An 18,766-nucleotide genomic window follows, 5' to 3' on the forward strand; every position below is an offset into this window, starting at 1 on the left:
AAGCGCTACACGTGTATATAACAAACCAAGACTTTAAAATACCTAAACCTCAGGGACACAGGGAAACAGTTAAGAGTTTCATGATCATATTACCAGAGATGGACGGCTGCAGATGGGGCGAGATGGAGGCAGAACAATAAAGTAACTGCACTTATTATATTCCACAGAGGAAACACACAAGGTATGAGTTGTTTCGGCCGCCGCAATCAAAACGAAATACTCATGTTGCTGAAGAACCAGCAGGTTTAAACATGGAGCATAATATAAGATAAAATAGTCCTACTAGAGCGAAATTAGATGTGTCACAGCAGCAAAGGGGACAAACATGCAATATAAACACAGGGAAATGGACATGATATTTACAGAATGTAGGAATGCAGACATAAGATATTGAAATTGAGGAAAAATACACATTTCCAGCGATTCCAGGATATTTACACAGTTTATCAGTTAGCACAAACAACCAGCGGCTGCAGATTGTGTGTGAAAAACGAGCGAGTCGGGAAAATATAGTGTGAATTGTCATCACTCTCTGAAACTAAACCTAGATGTTTATCTCCACAGCTGTCGTACTGGAGACAGAGTGTGGTGAGAACACTGCAGGTCACACTCACACACTGTGGGAAAATGAAGACGTATGATACGTGAGCAGAGCTGAAAACCATCATTAGGCTCTGAATTACTCAAAATCTGTCTTGAGCTTTGTTTGGGTCACACGACCTGGGAAAATGCACAAGATTATTCATGTCATGTATTTGCAGTGAGAATAAAAGGGGCTAAGGGAAGATTTATTGATTGATAAGATTTTTTTCTTATGGAGTATTTCTTTGTTCCATGTTGCACAGAATGTAAACCGCACATTTGTTATTTGTAATCCTGAGAGAGCATAAATGAAAAATGTGTGTGGCTTTAATCCAAATTGTTTGATAGCTACATCAGGGGTTTAATTAATACACTGTTGAGGACTCTAATTATTAATTTATTTTTCATATTAATAGGCCACTACTGTGATTTATGGTCTGGCTGTATTTGTGGTTATAAAGTCATCTGGGTAACACATGGGTGTGAATGGTGCTACACTTCCCTCTAGTGGTAAAAACAATACACTGCTTCTATTCTGTTGTCAGAGCAGAACAGTGATTTTTGTCCAGTCCAATTCTGGCTTAAATACTTCTCATGAAAAGCCTCTTTATAATTTAGTGCCAAAATATCTAAAACAATCTAACAAACTTTTTTATTTCTACAAGATGTTGTTTATTTTACTTGAAGGATGTGGGAACTTTGTGTTGGTCCCAATCATTATGTTCTAATTTCTAAATCCCTGTGTGACATTCATCTTTATAAATGAGTTTATATTTAATTCACAATAAAAGAAACAGCTGCTCACTGCGTGTTCTAGCAGATGTTGTGGAAACAAGAATAAAACGCTAAACACAACAGAAGCATGTTTTACTATTTATACTATATTGATTATTGCTGTTAGATTATAATGAATTATTAGTTATTGAATCTATTATAAAGTTGGTTTTTAAGGGCCTTGGTTGACAATAAGAAATAGGTCACATGTATATCACGTACTAGTGGTACTATGACTACTACTAGTACTTAACACAATAAACTACAACTTGTAGTTTTTCAAATGTCAGGAAAACTACACACATGATAAATCACTCGTGCAACATGAGAGCTGAAATGTGTAAAATAAACAGAACAACACTGTTTTTACATGAGATAAAAAAAGACAAAAGAAGAAGCAGTTAGTAAACATCATCTCGTGATCAACAACAACAACAGCTACGTCACGACTGGAGGATCCAGCCAGCACCACGCGACAGGGACAAGATGGCGATGGGCTCAGCACCGGAGGAGTTTCTGCCGTGAAGGAGCAGCGAGGTACGGGCGGTTATTTCCTCTCCAGGGGCTGCTCCCGCTCCAGAGCAGCCGGAGGTGTGACCCCTCTCCCGGTCACATGTGAACTCAGACCCGCTGGTTGTGTGTTTTCTTTTTAAAACCGGATCCGAACCCGGTTACCGGGATCTGAGCCGCGATCTGCCGCAACAACTTGGACGGATTACCGCTGTTAGCCTGGCTAATGCTAACTAGCATGCTAGGCTAACGCTAGCTAGAGCTCCCTAATCTCTTTCATAAATATACTTTAAACCAGCAGGGTTAGCATTAGCAGCGCGCGTTTGCATGTTCGTGCTCCAGGTGCACTTTAAACTATGTCCGTAATCTGATTTATTGTGTTTTAATACATAAATTAACATTTTCCCTTGTGTTTGATTTCAGTATTTGTATATGGAGGAGTTAGCATTGAGCTAGCGAGGCTTAGCTGTGGAGAGGGGGCTTTAAAGTTGAGGGGATCCGACCAACGTGACCTCGTGTCCTCGTCCTGTGAGAAGGTTAAAATGTCGCTGTTGTGTGTGACGGACTCACGGTGAGTGTGGAGTTGTGTAGCAGACACACACACACACACTCACAAGGACGAAGCAGGCAACGCGCGCTAAGCTGCTGATCAAACTTCAGAGACATGAGAAACTCTGTGTTCACCGTTTCCTCCATTACTCCCGCTTCCTTCTGCAAATCAAAACACTGGCACCTTCCCTGAACACACGTGGAGGTTACTGTGTTTAATACTCTGGGTACTTATACTTCTACTACTACTACTACTACTACCTCCATGTACCTGAATACTCCCTCAGGATGTGAAGCCTCCTGAGGGTTCAGCCTGAAAGGAGTCCATGATCTCAGAAGGACATGTGGTCAGTTATCGCCTCAGCAGGTCTGTGCTGGATCCCTGACAGAGCTGAGGTCTTATTTATATCACCTTGGCTCCATGCATACACACTCACACTCACACACACACACAGACACACACACTCCCAGCAGCACAATCTGATCAACACTCATTGAATCAACACGCCCATGCCTGCAGTCTAACTTGTAAACAGTGTGTGACCTGAACTCAGAGGCACACTGCTGCTTTTAACACACATTTAAAGAAGTTAAAGGATGATTCAACTGTAATTGAAGATGATTGAGGTTGGAGACATGTCTCCTGACCTTGTCTTCACCCGTCTTTCTAGTGTCTTCATCATTTCCCTCCCTTTACTTTCCCTGCTTTCCTAAAGCCCAGTTCATGCTTTTGCGTCAAAGGGACGCCGTAGTCTACGCAGAGACGTGAACTCTACGCAGAGTCCTACGCTTTTTCCTGACGTGCAGCTCTTTAAGAAAAAGTAAATGCTCTTCTACATCTATGAGCTCCAACTCCCACACGATCCGCTCATTAACATTCGCCATTGTTCTGAAGTAAACAGACGCCAGAGAAGTTGTCAGTAAGCGGGCCAGCAACCGGAAGAATCACTAGCATTTCTGCAGTAAATCAGCCTTTACTCCACAAATTAAAGGTAGTGCTGTACCCGGACAATAGATCTGGCACTCCGGAAGCTCGGTTTCCCCCTTTTGTAGGATAATTTTGCTTCTTTGGCCTCAGTGGGGGGTGCTGATAGGCCTCGGCCCCTCTTCAGGATCCCCACTTTGTCAGCACAGGCACATCAACCCCTGAGGATGTGAACAGGAGGCAGGAGAGATTGCCTGGAGAGAGAGAGAGGGACAGGTTGTGGGTCGAGCTTAGTGGTTGTAACATCTGTCAAGAGGTTATGTTTTTGTGTTTCACAGATCTGGATGAAAACAATCGCGCTTATTAAGGGGACTGATATTTACGAGTGTGATTAATTGGTTGCAGATCCACGTAAAAATCCAGACGAGATTGAAATGTGGTTTCCTGAAGGGACTGTGGGGCCTTGGCGGTGGAATGCGTTTGTCTTGTCTGAGGTTTTCACGCCCAGGTTCAACAGTCCATGTTAACTTAAACACCTTTCTGCTTTTGAGTGGAAGTGTCTGGCAACACTCACCACACTCATGTGTGGTTTATTTAACGCTGGCACAAGTTACTCTCGGGGAATATTAAGACCGGCTGACTCCGTGGCAGTTTGCCACCGTTTAGTTCGGCCTCATAAAAACAGCCGTTACAGGTCAGATGTAGTTAATAGTGTTATGGTGTTTTAATGTGTTTCAAGGGAAAGAACAGGATGTTGTGTTGATATGAAATACACACAATGTGCTTCTCCTCACATGTATGTTTGGCTTGTAGGGGGAAGTATTTCAAACAGGAGCAAAGCATCTTTAAATCGACCATGAACTGTTTGAGATTTCAGTTTCTCTTTACCTGTCTTTCTCATTCCATCTGTTCATTTTGAATAATCACGTCTCTCTCTCCCCTCCAGACGCCACGATGCCCTGGGAGGCTCCCGTTCCTCAGCTCACCACGGTGATATGAAGCCAGTGTGAAACGTTGACCCGCTCACACGGACTCGCACACAGACTGTAGGCAGGCGTGTGTAATGGACAGGTGTAAGCATGTGGGGCGGCTGCGGCTGGCCCCGGACCACTCCATCCTCAACCCTCAGAAGTGGCACTGCGTGGACTGCAACACCACCGAGTCCATATGGGCCTGCCTGGGCTGCGCTCATGTGGCGTGCGGCCGCTACATCGAGGAGCACGCGCTGCAGCACTTCCAGCAGCAGCGCCACCCGTTGGCTATGGAGATTAATGAACTTTATGTTTTTTGCTACTTGTGTGACGACTACGTGCTGAACGACAACGCTACCGGAGACCTCAAGCTGCTTCGTAGTACGCTCAGTGCCATCCAGAGCCAGCACTATGAGGTCACGACACGCAGTGGGCGCACCCTCCGCTCGGCCAGCGCCGCCCCCGACGCCCTCGTGCCATGCGGCCTCCGCGAGCTGCAGCTGAAGGACGAGGATAGGATGTTTACTGCCCTATGGCACCGGCGCCGGGCACTTATGGGACGTGTCTTTCGCTTCTGGTTTGGACTGACTGATTGTGGACAGAAGAGGGAGGAGGAAGAGAGGAAGAGGGAGGAGGAGGAGGAGCAGAAAAGGGAATCACGGGAGAGGAGGCGAGCTGTAAAGAGGCAGCTACAGGAGGAGCTGGAGAAGGCTCCTCTGAGAAAGAGTCGCCGGTTACGTCGGAAGAGCCAGAGAGTTGCAGAGGCGGCGGCGATCACGACAGCATCTCGGAGGGAAACCAGCAAGGTGAAGACCCCTACGCCCCCCACCCCCGCCCGCAGGACACGGACTCAAAGCCCAAGTAATGCAACCCCCAAAAAAGCTAGACAGACAAAAAAGGTCCCACCACCTCCAAGGCTCCGGAGCCATTCTTCTGCCGCCAAATCTAAGCCCAAAACAACCTCAGCGCCCCCCCGTGCTGCCCAAACACCTGTTCGCCGCAAGCAAAGTACCAAACAGGGAGGCTCGCCCTTTAAACGGCGTCCCACTGTCACTCCGGGAGTGACGGGCTTGAGGAATTTAGGCAACACTTGTTATATGAACTCCATCCTGCAGGTGCTCAGTCACCTGCACGTCTTCAGGGAGTGCTTTCTGCGCCTGGACCTGACCCAGGCTCTGGAGCTCCTGGCTACTGCCGTCCACGGCCAACTGGCAGGGAAGTCCTTCTCCGACTCAGCCCTGTCCCAGAGGAAGGGGCTTCAGACCGGCTCAGGCTCTGGGGCAGGACTGAGCGGGGGGGCGTCACGCGCCCGCAGCATGGAGCTGATCCAACCCAAAGAGCCGAGCTCCAAGCACATCTCTCTCTGCCACGAGCTGCACACCTTGTTCCAGGTCATGTGGTCGGGCAAGTGGGCGCTGGTGTCCCCGTTCGCCATGCTCCACTCGGTGTGGCAGCTGATCCCGGCGTTCAGGGGCTACGCCCAGCAGGACGCTCAGGAGTTCCTGTGCGAGCTGCTGGACAAGGTGCAGCACGAGCTGGAGAGCACCGGCAAGCACACGACCACCGCGGGGGTTCCACAGAAACGACTCATCAAGCAGGTGCTCAGCGTCGTCAACACCATCTTCCACGGCCAGCTCCTCAGCCAGGTACCACACACACACACACAGACACACACACACACAGACACACACACACATACACACACACCTGTCATCACTTTAATTTCACAACCACAGAGTCATCATGTGACTCATGGTACATTCTCCCACACTGCTCACACACACTGGTGTCTTTGATTCAACAGTCTTCACAGGCCCTGACTCAGCTGTATCAGTAATTCATTAATCTGAGTAGATTAACCTTGATGGAGTTGATTACAACTGAATATCTGTGAAAAGTGAAGGTTAAACTTCCAACACTGACGATTCTTCAAAGTATTATTAGTAAATAAATAAAGCTCCACTTCTTTTTATCATAGAATAAGCACCAGCTTCTTTTAATGTGCCAAACGTGTAACTGACTCCCGGTCGTACACGTACACTCACAGGATTGGCTGATTATGATTTAACCATTTTGACGCATGGACATGAATCATCTTAGGTTCTGTCAAAGTCCAGCATGGTTTCAGGTCATTGAGGGGGAACGTGGGGAGTTGGTGTGAGGACAAGAGATTAGTGATGACTTGTCGAGGCTGAGCACACACACTGTGACACCTGCTCCTGCTCAATAAAGAGGCTGTGTGTCTGGGTGGCAGCTCTGCACTGTGGCCGTTAACTGCAGCTCTGATTCACACTGCACCTCACGTGTGTCCGTTTGTGTTATGTATGAAAATGAAGCAGCTCATACTTTATTTTGTATAGTTTAGAGACAAGAAACAGCTCCCAGGACGACAAAGACAAATATTAAATGATGACTAAATGATCTGGAGTGTATTTCCCTCTCCGGAGTCCCACTCATCTTCTTGTCTTCCTCACTCTGACATGCAGGTCACATGCCTGGCGTGCGACCATCGCTCCAACACGGTGGAGCCGTTCTGGGATCTGTCTCTGGAGTTCCCGGAGCGGTATCACAGTAATAGCAGGGAGTCAGCCGCGCAGGCATCGTGCCATCTGACCGAGATGCTGGCCAAGTTCACAGAGACCGAAGCGCTGGAGGGAAACATCTACGCTTGTGACCAGTGTAACTGTGAGTTGAATCACGTTTAAATATACACACACACAAACGCACACACACAGAGTCTATATCTGAGATGTTTCACACAGATCAACAACAAAGATCTGTCTTTTCTGTTCCTCCCTCAATTACACACATTATTGGTGTGACTATGTGGAGATGAATAGAAAAGAGAAACAAAGAGTTAAGCCACAAAGATCCCAGATGGTTTGAGTGTAGCACATCACGGTTACTGGGAGAACCTGGAACTTTTATTGTGGAAAAATAAATAATTGTGGTTAAATGTCATAAACTTAATCGACAACTCACCTGTTTCTTTACGTTCCAATGGGCTTCTCCCACTTAAACAATAGAGGTAGCTGGTTGGTTATTGCAGTTGTATGGTTGTGTGTCTACACAGTTGCCCCACGTTCTTTATCTTTACTGGTGCTGTGGTAAAGCAGGAAGTGTGGAAATAATGAAACTGTGTCACAACCCTGCTCAAGGCTGTGCAGAGTAGGAAAGACCACACATGACCACACATGACCGAGGGCAGCCCCAGGCTTCAGGCAGTTACTGATGGGGGAGTTTATTCACTGGAAACCAGTGGGTCCACACCTTCTCAGCTATATTGTTACCAACAGATGTGATGAGATCATACAGCTGCACTAGCTTCCACTGCCCCTTTTGCAGGAGTTGCAATAACTGCACCCAAGCCCCTTTTTCCACTGGTGAATAAACCCACAATCATCTGGCTTCTCTCTGCCACGGGACTGGATTCAATTAAAACTCACTCCAGGGTCCAGTGACTCTGCAGCAGACACAGGTTTCTATCAGCTGCTATCGGCACTGATGGAAATGAGACCTGAAATGTAGACATCAAGTTAAAACACTGGGAGACGTGAATCTACCTGACGACCAAGCTCCTCCAATCAGAGGCCAGCTCAGAGAGGCTCGTCACACTGAACTTAGCACACATTGTTCTTATGCATTGAGCACCCCATAATATGCAGAAGAGGCCGAGTGGTGTGGAATATTTTATGTCTTTTATATATAAATATATATCATATATTGTCTTCATTGCAGCTGCTCGCCGGCGGACCTCCTCCAAACCCGTCATCCTGACCGAAGCACAGAAACAGCTGATGGTCCACAAACTGCCTCAGGTGCTGCGGCTGCACCTCAAACGCTTCAGGTGAGACCACGACACTTCACAGAAAAGTTTCTTGGTTGAATATTAAAAAGGTTTTCTCCTGATTGTTGTGATTCACATTTATAAAACTAATATCTTCTATTGACTCTAACCGCTCTGTCTTGTAATTGGTCGTCAGGTGGTCTGGGCGGAACCACCGGGAGAAGATCGGCGTCCACGTCAGCTTCGACCAGCTTCTGGACATGGAGCCGTACTGCTGCCTGGAGCCCTCGCCCAGAGGCGAGGCCTGCTCCAGTCCCAGCAGCCCCAGCTCCCCCGGCTTGCCTCGCCCCAAGCACTTCCTCTACGAACTCTCCGCTGTGGCTATGCATCATGGGAAGGGCTTCGGCTCAGGCCACTACACAGCCTACTGCTACAACACGGCAGGTGGTGAGTGAAACACACAGCTGTTGGCTTCTAAAGGCCTGAAATAGATTCATTCACTGCTTGATTCACACACTAATCTGTCTCCCTCCACTCGTCCTCAGGCTTCTGGGTTCACTGTAATGACTCTAAGATGAACGTGTGTTCGGTGGAGGAGGTCTGCCGAGCTCAGGCCTACATCCTCTTCTACACACAGCGAGTAACTCAGGACAAAGACCGGCCGCTATAGGACCAGGACCCCCTGAACCTCTCCTCCTCGCCATCCTCCTCCTCGTCGCCGCCTCCTCAGCGAGACGACACCAGCACAGCCCCACCTTCGCTCTTTCTCTCTTCCTTTGGGCATTTTATAACCCGGGAGGATGGGTCTTTTTGAGTCTATTTTTCTAAAGGAAAAAGAAAAAGAGAGGAAGAACTCCTTTTTTTAAAACCTGGTTCTGCTTTGTGAACTTCTTGTATATGGTGTTTATATGTAGGTATTTTTTAAAAAAGAACAACAAAAAGATGGGATGTTTTGTGTACAGTTGAATTTTTTTTAATTATAAATAAGAGTATCAGCCAAGATGTGTCTCAGTAGCAGCTGATGGATTCTGACTACACACGCGTACACGTGTCCTCTGCAGGTTGTACAGGTGGATCCACGTGTCGGCCTCCCTGCGGCGGGGGGGCTTGTTGATTGTAAATTCTGTTTGTTTGTTTGAATCAAGTGAAAGGCTCCTCAGTCACTTTAGATAGTCAACACAGAACTGGATGTCGGCTGTAAAACGTCACTCGCTAGCTAGAAAGTGGCCGCCCTGTTTCTCTCCGACGTAAACAACGTGGTTTCTCCTGCCTGAAATGCACAAATCACGGCAGAACAGGTCGTTAGAACTCTGACTTCTTGTTGATATTAGTTAAGAGATCTGTACACGTGCTGGAGAGGAAGTTTATTTCTCACTCTGAAGTTCTCCTGGGTCTGTCAGGAAAGACTCTGCAGACCCGAAGCCAAAGCCTTGAGGGGGATGTTTGGAAAAACCTCCCAGTGTTTCCATTTCTATTTTAATGGAGAAAAATAAGTTTCCAAGAGGACGATTTTGGGCTCAACGCTGCCACCTCTTTGCTCCAGAATGTAAATGTCTTCAGAGTCTGAACCAACCACACAGAAAGGAGCGTTTTGGAAAAGTGCCCTTTTGTTAAAAAGCTGATATTTTTACAATTCATATCAAGGCAGCGATATGGAACGTGCACGGCTGTCGTCCCACACAAACCAGCATCTAGATAATGAATGTATTTTTATACACAATCCTTCTCAGAGGTTTTTTTTTAGAAAAGAGGCCATGGACTTAAAGTTTTAATACGCTATGAATTCACCAGCAGCGGATTTCACTGTTCTCCCGTGAGTGGGTGTGTACTGTACATGTTTGGTTAAACATCCTGATTCATTATGAATTCAGGATGTGATATTCATCTCCGTGCTGGAGAAAATGAAATAATCTTGACCTCAATTGTGTTCCCTCAGGATTTGTCAGAGGGAAATTCAAAGCACACTTCATGTTTTTTTTACCGTCTGTCAAACATGACACTTTGTTTTTTTGGGAGAGTTACTACTCCATCGATTTATTTGTGTAAATTTATGGAAGTTATACTATGCAAATTGTTACCTCAATTTTTTTTCTAGAGAAAATTACCTCAATAAATGAGAATATTTTTTCATTTTTCTACAAAAGATGAAAGTTGTGTGTCTTATTTCAAACAGGAAGCTTGTCAGTTACATTTTAATTATATATCCTGATTAACAACCTTAGCTTTAAATCATGGTCTCAGCTCTACATCAGTGTCATGATCTGTGATTGTCAACATCAGGAGACGACAATGCATTATGAGCAAAAAATTACTTTAATCTTTTCTTTCTTACAAAAACATTTTCAGGGATTTCAAACTGAAGCTCTTTTAGACCAGGAATACACAGCAGCCAGTTTAAAGATATTTTCCAAACATCCAAGGTAACTGACTCGCGTTCCTCCCCCCCCTCACCGGGTAGCAACAGAATCCCAACATGCAGCTGCAGATGCACGGTGCCTGTGTGAGTTGCTCAGAGCATTAGCAATCGTCTGTTCGCAGGTTTTCTTCTTTGATCAAAAACCAGAAGCTTTTGTGCTCAAGTGAAGCACTGGAGCTTTAGAAACAAAAAATAAAAGAGTGAGGGGTTCACAGGGTCCCGACCTCACCGTGTGGTGAATACTGGTGTGAAACTGAATTCAATGGCAACATAATTAACAGTTAAACTACTTTCAAGGAGCTCTGAAGGAACTTACGCCTCCGACAAACACGTGCAGGCTTGTTCTTTATTTTTATTTGATTATAGAAAAGCCAGTCAGTCTCGTTCTCGAGCTGTGAAAGGTGCATTGTGGGTAGAACATTTGGCATCAGTCACTGCTGCTCTGAGTCGACCACCTTCTGCGTTACAAGCTCTTTTTCTGCCGTCTCTCTGGAGGAGGAGGTGCTAACAGGGTCGTGGAGGTGCTGGGTGGTGGTAGAGGAGGTGGGGAGGGAGTCTGGTGGGGTTGGGGGGTGTCAGTAGTCGTCTCCCCGGCTCACCACCTCCTTGCAGGTGGGCCTGAGCAGGATGGTGTGCTCAAACTGAGCGGTGTAGCAGCCCTTGGTGTCGCACAGCGGGGGGTAGGGGTCCACGATGCCCAGGTCGCACAGGTTCTTCAGCGCCATCAGGTACTTGCTCTCGCCCAGGCGGTCCAGCCAGCGGCGGCAGAACGCCAGCGTGCCGAAGTGCTCGTTGATCACGTTGAGCAGGTGCTTCGCTCTGGGCAGCCTGGAGAGGGAGGAGGCGTCACAACACAGCCCATGTTTTCACACTGACACAGGGATTGTGGGTAAAATGCAGCAAATCAGAAAATCCTTTACCTGATGGGGACGTGGCCGACGTCAAAGTTTTTCATGTAGTGGGAGCAGTCCATGTCGTCATGGACCACACCTTTACCTGTGCTGCCAAATGTCTCTATGGCATAAACCTCCCCCTCCTGCACGGTGAAACACACATGTGATCAACAACAGGGTCACAGAAAACATCCGTCACGTATTTAAGACATCAACAGAGTTTTTATTTGGGGGCTGAAAGGAAAAAAACTCTGGAGCAACAGACTTTGACATTTGTTTTCTTATGTTCAGTCCAGAGTCCAGTGGAGGTCTGGAGAACTCACCTCCATTCTCGTTGCTTCTCCTCCTTTAACGATGGGCACCGTCTTTCCAGCGTGTATTCTGTACTGACCGATTGAGTGACCGTTCAGGTTTCGGATCGGCTTCACTGCAAACAAAGATTCAAAAAAGTTGAGGATGAAGTGATATCAATGCACTTGAAAAGTTTTCATTAGGTGGAATATGGAAACTATTTAAGGTGTACGTTCCAGTTGTGATCAGTGTTTTCAGATGACAACGCACCTTGATATGTTTTGCCATCAAGCTCGACTTCGTACGACTCCATCACTTCTTGAATCGCCTCCCCGACGTCACACAGACGCACGTCGATGCCGGCGTTCTGCAACAGGAACAGACATTTAGCTTCATGATCAGCACAGACCAAACCAGTGAGGTGTGTCTAAGTGTGTTAGAGTCTTACTTTGATTCCAGTATTGGTGGCGTCTTTCACAGCCTCCAGCAGCTTGTCGTACTTTGGGTTAAATGTAACAGTGAAGGCACAGTCAATGATTCGCCCTAAAGAGGAAAACCAAATATGCTTTAGTCGACGTATTCCAGGAGGATTTTAGTTCCCTGGTAAAAACCCAGAGATAAAACACACTCTGCAAATCTGCCAAACTGTCAAAACATCCATTATGGACACAGAGCAGGAACTGAACACATCGATTGTCAGCACCAGCACAAAATACAACGAGGCAGCACTTAATCTGAGCCGTACCGTTGATGTGCGTGCCGAAGTCGATCTTGCAGACATCGTCGTACTGCAGGACCGTGGTGTCTCCGGCGTTGGGAGTGTAGTGGGCAGCGCAATGGTTCAGGGAGCAGCCGGTGGGGAAGGCCAGGCCGGCGTCCAACCTGTTCTCCTTGATCAGCTTACGAGAACAGTCCTCCAACCGCTCGCTGGAGAAGAAACGTGAAGAATTAAATCGCACGGAGAGAAAACACTGTTCTGCAGAAGAAGACTTGTCTCAAAACAACAGCGAACACTGTGGTGTTGTTCTGAGAGATGCCTGAAGCTTCTCCCTCCAACCCTTCTGACTCTACTCTCACGTATAAGATCACAAGTGAACAGAACTAGTAAAGGCCTCCTCACCAGATCTCGATCATGGTCATGCCGGGTTTGAGGAAGCTGCGGACGTGTTGGCGGACCTGTCTGTGGGCCTCGGCCGCCTGTCTGAAGTCATTCCACACCTCCTCGTTGGCTTTATCCAGAACCCGCTTCTCCTCGCTGGTCGTACGCCACGCTGCACTGCGACTGGGAGACAAACACAAAAATAGCGGGCTTTGTTATTATTATGAACCTGAAGGCTGCTTTATTAGAGAAGCAGCTATAACACATATATACTGATGGTTTGGGAAAGTAAACAAGTTAATGCTGCCGGCTGGAACTTGTTTTTCTACTCGACAACAAAGCTCCTGACTCACAAGGTCATGAAAACCAGGCTCCATGAGTTCACCTGCTCAGGAGCATGTCTGATTATTTAAACACTGTTGGAAGTGAATCATTCTAATATAAAAACCTGAATGATGAGAACAAATAAAGCAGCGTCTTCTCAGAACAACTAAATACCAGCTAGTTACACATCGAATGCTCTAAAAGTTAAATTTTACATTGAATTGTTTTAAAGAGTTTAGTAGCACTGGAGACAAGATTTGACACGTTCAGGCTGTTGCCATTAACATCCAATACTGAAATCTGATAACACAAACTTTACGTGTATGTATTGTATAAAGTGTGTATTTGCAGAAGGGATTTTATTTTCTGTGTTTGTGTGTTTGTGTTGTTCTTACCCGTCCTGTAAAGTCGGGTATTCACACTCCTGTCCCATGGGGAACGTCCCGCTGGGGAATAAATCACAGATCGGTACAGACGGGGGATCAGTCTGAGTTTTGGCTGGGGAAAAAAGAGGCAAGAGTAAAAAGTGAGATCTCACACTGAGGGTTTGAAACCACATATTTTGCCGGAAAGTAAAATAAAAATCAACTCACGTCCTTTCTTCTTCTTTTTCTTCTTCTTCTTTTTCCCTGCTGCGTTTTCTCCCTCGTCTCCATCTGTGCAAGTAAAGACACAGTTGTTACACCGAACTATAAAACGTCATGTTGACACGTGATGTGTCGTCAGCTGTTTCTGACGCTCACCTTCTTCGCCATCCTCCTCTTTCTCTTTGTCTTCTATCGCCTGCTTCTCAAGCTGCTTGCTCACGTCAGCAACGCCGTCCGCCTCCGCTTCAGCTACTGCAACGAGATGAATGAAGAAGGTCAGAAAAAGACTAAAAACTTTGCTTTTGACAGAGTATTCGCTCATTTACTCATATTATCTGACACCAGAGGAAGTTTTCAAAGATGTGAACTCTTTACACAAAACTATGTGGAACTCACTGGGATCATTGGGACGTAACTGAGGTCAGGGAGATCAAAGCGGTGTCAGTAAATACGTTGGCATGTGTGTTTACATAAGAAGCTTTAAAGCAACTTATATAAGTAAGTATATATAAGAGCAACGGTGCTATACATGAAGTTGTTAGTAGTTCCATGTGACGTGATTAACACAACTAGGACTTTTAGAAAAGACACAACACATACAAACTGTATTTGATTGGTCGTGTCTGAGCTGATAACTGATCTGATTAAGGACAATATTTGCTCTGATACTGATGCAGCAGGTCGACTGGGTGTGTCCTGCAGGGACGTGAATCCCTGCAGCAGCAACATTAATTGCTCATGACTGGTTAACGAGATAAAAACAGAACGTAAACAGAGGAGAAAATCTGCTGAAGTGGGAGCACTGTGCATTAAAACCTGTGAAAACACAGCAATCCTTGTTTGCATGATGTTGTTTCAAATAGATCTAAAAGAAAAACCACGACAGCTACAAAGCATTTAGTCTTTGTGCAGCAGAAAGCAAATGTCCTCTGGCCGATCAAGTCGTTTGCTTGAGTTGACATCGTAACGTTTCATGCGCCCGGCATAATTTCATTCCATCATGTTAAATGTGAAGCGTAGTAATTTGTTCATGTTTCTATTTTCACAAATCTAGGTTTAAAGTGCTTATTTAGTCAAATTTGATAAATATAAACGTGTCCAGTTGTTTTTATTTATATCACAATTCCAGTACTTCAATAATGTATTATGCTTTATTGACCGTAATACACTTTTAGCTGAGCTTGCAGAGAGTGTAGAGATATGAAGGATTTGAAGAATGTCCAACAAATGACATCACACTACAACAAAGGCACCTACGGGTGATTTAAACTGGTGAAGCTGTTTCTGAAACGATCAACAACACGGTGTAGTCATCTTCCCCATCGTGTGTTATTGATGTTTTTCTGATTAAAGCTACTTCAGGTGTTTATTCAATATTTTTAATCTGTTTCTCAAGGTGTGAGATTCTCAGGGTGTGGTTTTAATTCCTCTCACTGATCAATAAACAAGTCTCAGTCCAAATCAGGAACATTTCACTGTCTTCGTATGTCTTTTAAATGGAATATCATGTTAATTCAGTGAGTTCATGTGATTTGTTTACTGAATTAATCTTGTGTTCTTACATCACGACTCTGGCAGAGTTACGAAACAGGGAAGCTGGGCTCAGCCTCACGTCAGCGTGAGAGCCAGCAGCGACGGAACGAAGTCAACAAGAGGATGTTTCCACCGGAAGTCAGCGGTGACACACTCCGGGTCCACACCGAGTTAAATGTCCCTGCAGCTGGACGCGGACCTGACCGCAGCCCGGTGAGGTTCCCGAGGCCCGACACACACCGAGCAACCCGCATGGCTACTGAGCTCATGGGTCAAGGCAGACCGCTGGCAGCACAACTTCCGGCTGGACTTTCACATTAAAATGGCTTCGATTCTCCATGAGCACATCTTTGGAGCCAATTAACCAATATCAGACTAAATGTAAACATACGATTACCAGCCATCATTCTGTATTTTAGAAAGAGTTAGACTGATTTAATAAGCAACAAATTTGAAGTAATTGTTTCGGCGTATTAGTATTTGATTTCAAGTTGTAAACTGTATTAACAAATAAATGTCTTGTTAATTAAATACAATTGTCTATGGCTTATATAACTCGGTAAACTTAATACAGCTCATCATCTTCAGAATATAGGTTTAATAACTAAAGGATGATCAAATTCTTATTCTCACGTAGGATATTAATCCAAGTTATGGTTTTATGACATTTTATTAATTTCAATAACTTATTATAATTAGGTTCAACCCTAGTTTAAATTTGTCATCACACAACATTATTCTCAAAGTAAAAGAATTAAATGTATAATTTGTCTTTTAACAGAAAGTGCAAAGCTACAACCTAGTTTAGTTTTCATATCAGGTGTGAATAATATTGTCTTGGTAACTAGTAATATCTTATCTATCTTAATCTAACAGTTTATGTTTTATGTGGTGGAAGAAAAAAACTATCAATATGACACAATAAGAGTATATTAACTCCATTAAACAACTTCTTCCAAAAGTCTTGGACGTTTATTTTGAAGTCCCCCTCTCGTGGTTTCCTTGTCGCAGCCGAGTTAGCTTGTTAGCATGTTAGCTTGTTAGCAGCCTCACCTGTCGCCGCGGACTTGTTCTTCTTCTTCTTTCTCCTCTTCTTCTTCGCGGTCTCCTCCGCCGGGTCAGTCTCCTCCTTGTCCTCCGCGTCTCCGTTCAGCTCCGGTACAAGCACCGGGCTCTGCTCCGGAACCGGGACCTGCTCCGGTACCGGGGGCACCGGGACCTGGACCGGGCTCTGCTCCGCTTGCACGTCCGCCATGATCGCAGGCGCTGCTGGAAAAGGAAGCGCAAAGGATTGTGGGAGTGGTGTGCATGGTGCTGCCTTCAGGGATGGTCGGAAGTTTAAGAATTGTTTTTACAATCATTGTACCAGCCTCTCCATTTCTTTAATCTCGGAGTAAAAATACCCACTCACTCAATGCTACTTAAAGGTGTAGGATTTAGTGACATCTAGTGGTGAAGTGTCATGTTGCAGCTGAATACACCTCAACTCACCCTCCTCTTCCAAACATGACAGAGAACCAGTGGAAACCTTCAGTTGTCATAAAAACGCTTATTTACTTAAGTAATTGTATTGGTGACTTTATGCAAGAAAAAAATATCTACTATACTTTATATATTCATCATTAATACTGCTAAACAGTAACTTTATATCACGAGTCTCTTAAAAATATGAGTCTGTACAATGCACTTGAATGCACCATAAAGTAAACCATGCTGCATCAGCTGAAGTGAAGCTTTGAGCCTGATGCAGTTAGCCTGGGTGCCAGACGAATTTAGCCCCGCCCACAACATTTGTTGTTCGGGAAGTTCGGTCTGGAGTCGCTCCGTTGGGGAGAAACTATGCTCGTACAGAAGCTGTACGGACCAATCAAATCGTCAGGGCGGGCTTTATACGATGATTGACAGATGATCTACAGTGACGTAATCAACCACGTCACCAGAGAGCGCTGCCTGCAGAGCTGAGATGTGTCGATGCTGCCATCGAGTCTGTTTCAGCAGACATCGACAGCGCATTCATTTTGAAAGAGGACCAGAGGAACGTGATCAAGGCATTTGTAGATCGAACAGATGTTTTTGCCGTCCTCCTACGGGATTCATAAAAAGTTTAATTTATCAGCTGGCCCCGATGCTGCGGCCACACAAGCAGTCATACAAATAAAAAGAGAGTGGGGGTGGGGGGCGCTACGCTCCTCAGCACATATGAGACAAAAAGACACATAGGTTGGGACGCTGTTAATGTTGGAGCAACAAGGAAGTGAATGCTTGAAAAAAACGATTAGCTGCCGCTTCTCCTCCTCGCTGTTCTCCTGCAGAGCCATAACAGCGGAGCTCTGCAGCGCAGCGTGCGGATCAGCAGCTCCGTGGATTTCTGGTAGCGACGGATCATTCTCAGAGCCTCGGGACCGGCGGGTCGCGGTCCCGGGCCGGTAGCGAGGCTCTGAGAGAGATCCGTAGCGGGCTTCTTAATATCCGCCGGCGGCCGGGTCTCTCACGAGCAGCCCTGCTTCCTGGGGGCTTTGCCTCCGGTGGATATACGAGCGGCATTTCCATTTATTTATTTAGAGAGTAAATAAACTCCTGAAACAGACAAATGACAACAACTATGCGTCGCTTGACATACGTCACATATTACGTTGCTCTGATTGGTTGTAGGTCTATCCAATTGAGCGAAGAGGCATCTGGTTTCCTGGTTCAGTTGAAACACGCCCCATAATCACAGCCCAATGGAGCGGTCTCAGACTCATATTCTGACTAGAATAATGAGTCTGACAACGTCAGGCTATGATGCAGTAGAAATACATGTAAAAAACTACACTTACAAATATAGGGCTGTAAAGTGTAGTTCACATGTATTCATACAACATCAGGCTCAGGGTGGATGTGAATCTGAGCCTGATGTTGTATAAATACATTTAAAAACTACAATCTCAAAGATAAGAATGAAAAGTGTGTACATAGGAATCAATAGAAAAACGTATTAATATTAAATCAGTTGTTCTCCATTAATATCAACACTGTTAACATTGAATGCTTTGTAACCAGTTCAATGAACTTATTGAACTGGTTACATAGCAGCTGTTGCAGTGACAGAGGTGACCATCAGGTGGCAGCATTTCAGTGGTAAATCCTTATTATTTAGCTGCTTGTATAAATGTTTATTTACTTTTTTGTTTTCATTTCACACAAGAGTAAAAATTAAGACTGAGCCTCCTGCATTCAAAATCCCACTGAAGTTAATATACTTAAATATTATCAATAATGTATTCTGAATCTAAAATTCTATCAAATAAATCTAGTTGAGTAAAAATAATATTTTGCTAAAATGTGGATTAAAAGGAAATATAGTAGAAGTACTTGAGTCAACGTGTGTGATCCTGAGGGGTTTCAAAGTGGAGCTGCAGCTGCTCCGGGTCAAACAAGTGCAAAATCCCACCAAACATATCAAATAACCCACCAAACCCGTTTTTAAGCCCCCGGCCATCGGAGCCTCTGAAACACAAGAGCGCTCCAATATCAGAGAAAACC

General features: G+C 45.3%; 2 protein-coding genes across 2 annotated transcripts; one reads left to right on the forward strand and one right to left on the reverse strand.

Annotated features, from left to right (window-relative positions):
- Positions 1-1,835: 1,835 nt before the first annotated feature.
- Positions 1,836-10,184, forward strand: usp44 (ubiquitin specific peptidase 44). Its single transcript, XM_061068650.1, has 6 exons — positions 1,836-1,893; positions 4,287-5,957; positions 6,798-6,996; positions 8,050-8,158; positions 8,295-8,545; positions 8,644-10,184. The coding sequence occupies exons 2-6, from the start codon at positions 4,404-4,406 to the stop codon at positions 8,766-8,768; spliced, it is 2,238 nt and encodes a 745-aa protein (XP_060924633.1). The 5' UTR covers positions 1,836-1,893; positions 4,287-4,403; the 3' UTR covers positions 8,769-10,184.
- Positions 10,185-10,392: 208 nt separating this feature from the next.
- On the reverse strand, positions 10,393-16,507 carry LOC132998911 (methionine aminopeptidase 2-like). The gene is made up of 11 exons (XM_061068661.1): positions 16,295-16,507; positions 13,865-13,960; positions 13,715-13,777; positions 13,517-13,619; positions 12,819-12,980; positions 12,444-12,625; positions 12,147-12,241; positions 11,969-12,065; positions 11,731-11,834; positions 11,435-11,550; positions 10,393-11,342 (listed from the first exon to the last, which is right to left on the reverse strand). Exons 1-11 carry the CDS (start codon positions 16,494-16,496, stop codon positions 11,090-11,092), a joined length of 1,473 nt encoding a protein of 490 aa, XP_060924644.1. The 5' UTR covers positions 16,497-16,507; the 3' UTR covers positions 10,393-11,089.
- Positions 16,508-18,766: the final 2,259 nt, after the last annotated feature.

Source organism: Limanda limanda, chromosome 1 (assembly GCF_963576545.1).
Source record: "Limanda limanda chromosome 1, fLimLim1.1, whole genome shotgun sequence".
NCBI lineage: Eukaryota > Metazoa > Chordata > Actinopteri > Pleuronectiformes > Pleuronectidae > Limanda > Limanda limanda.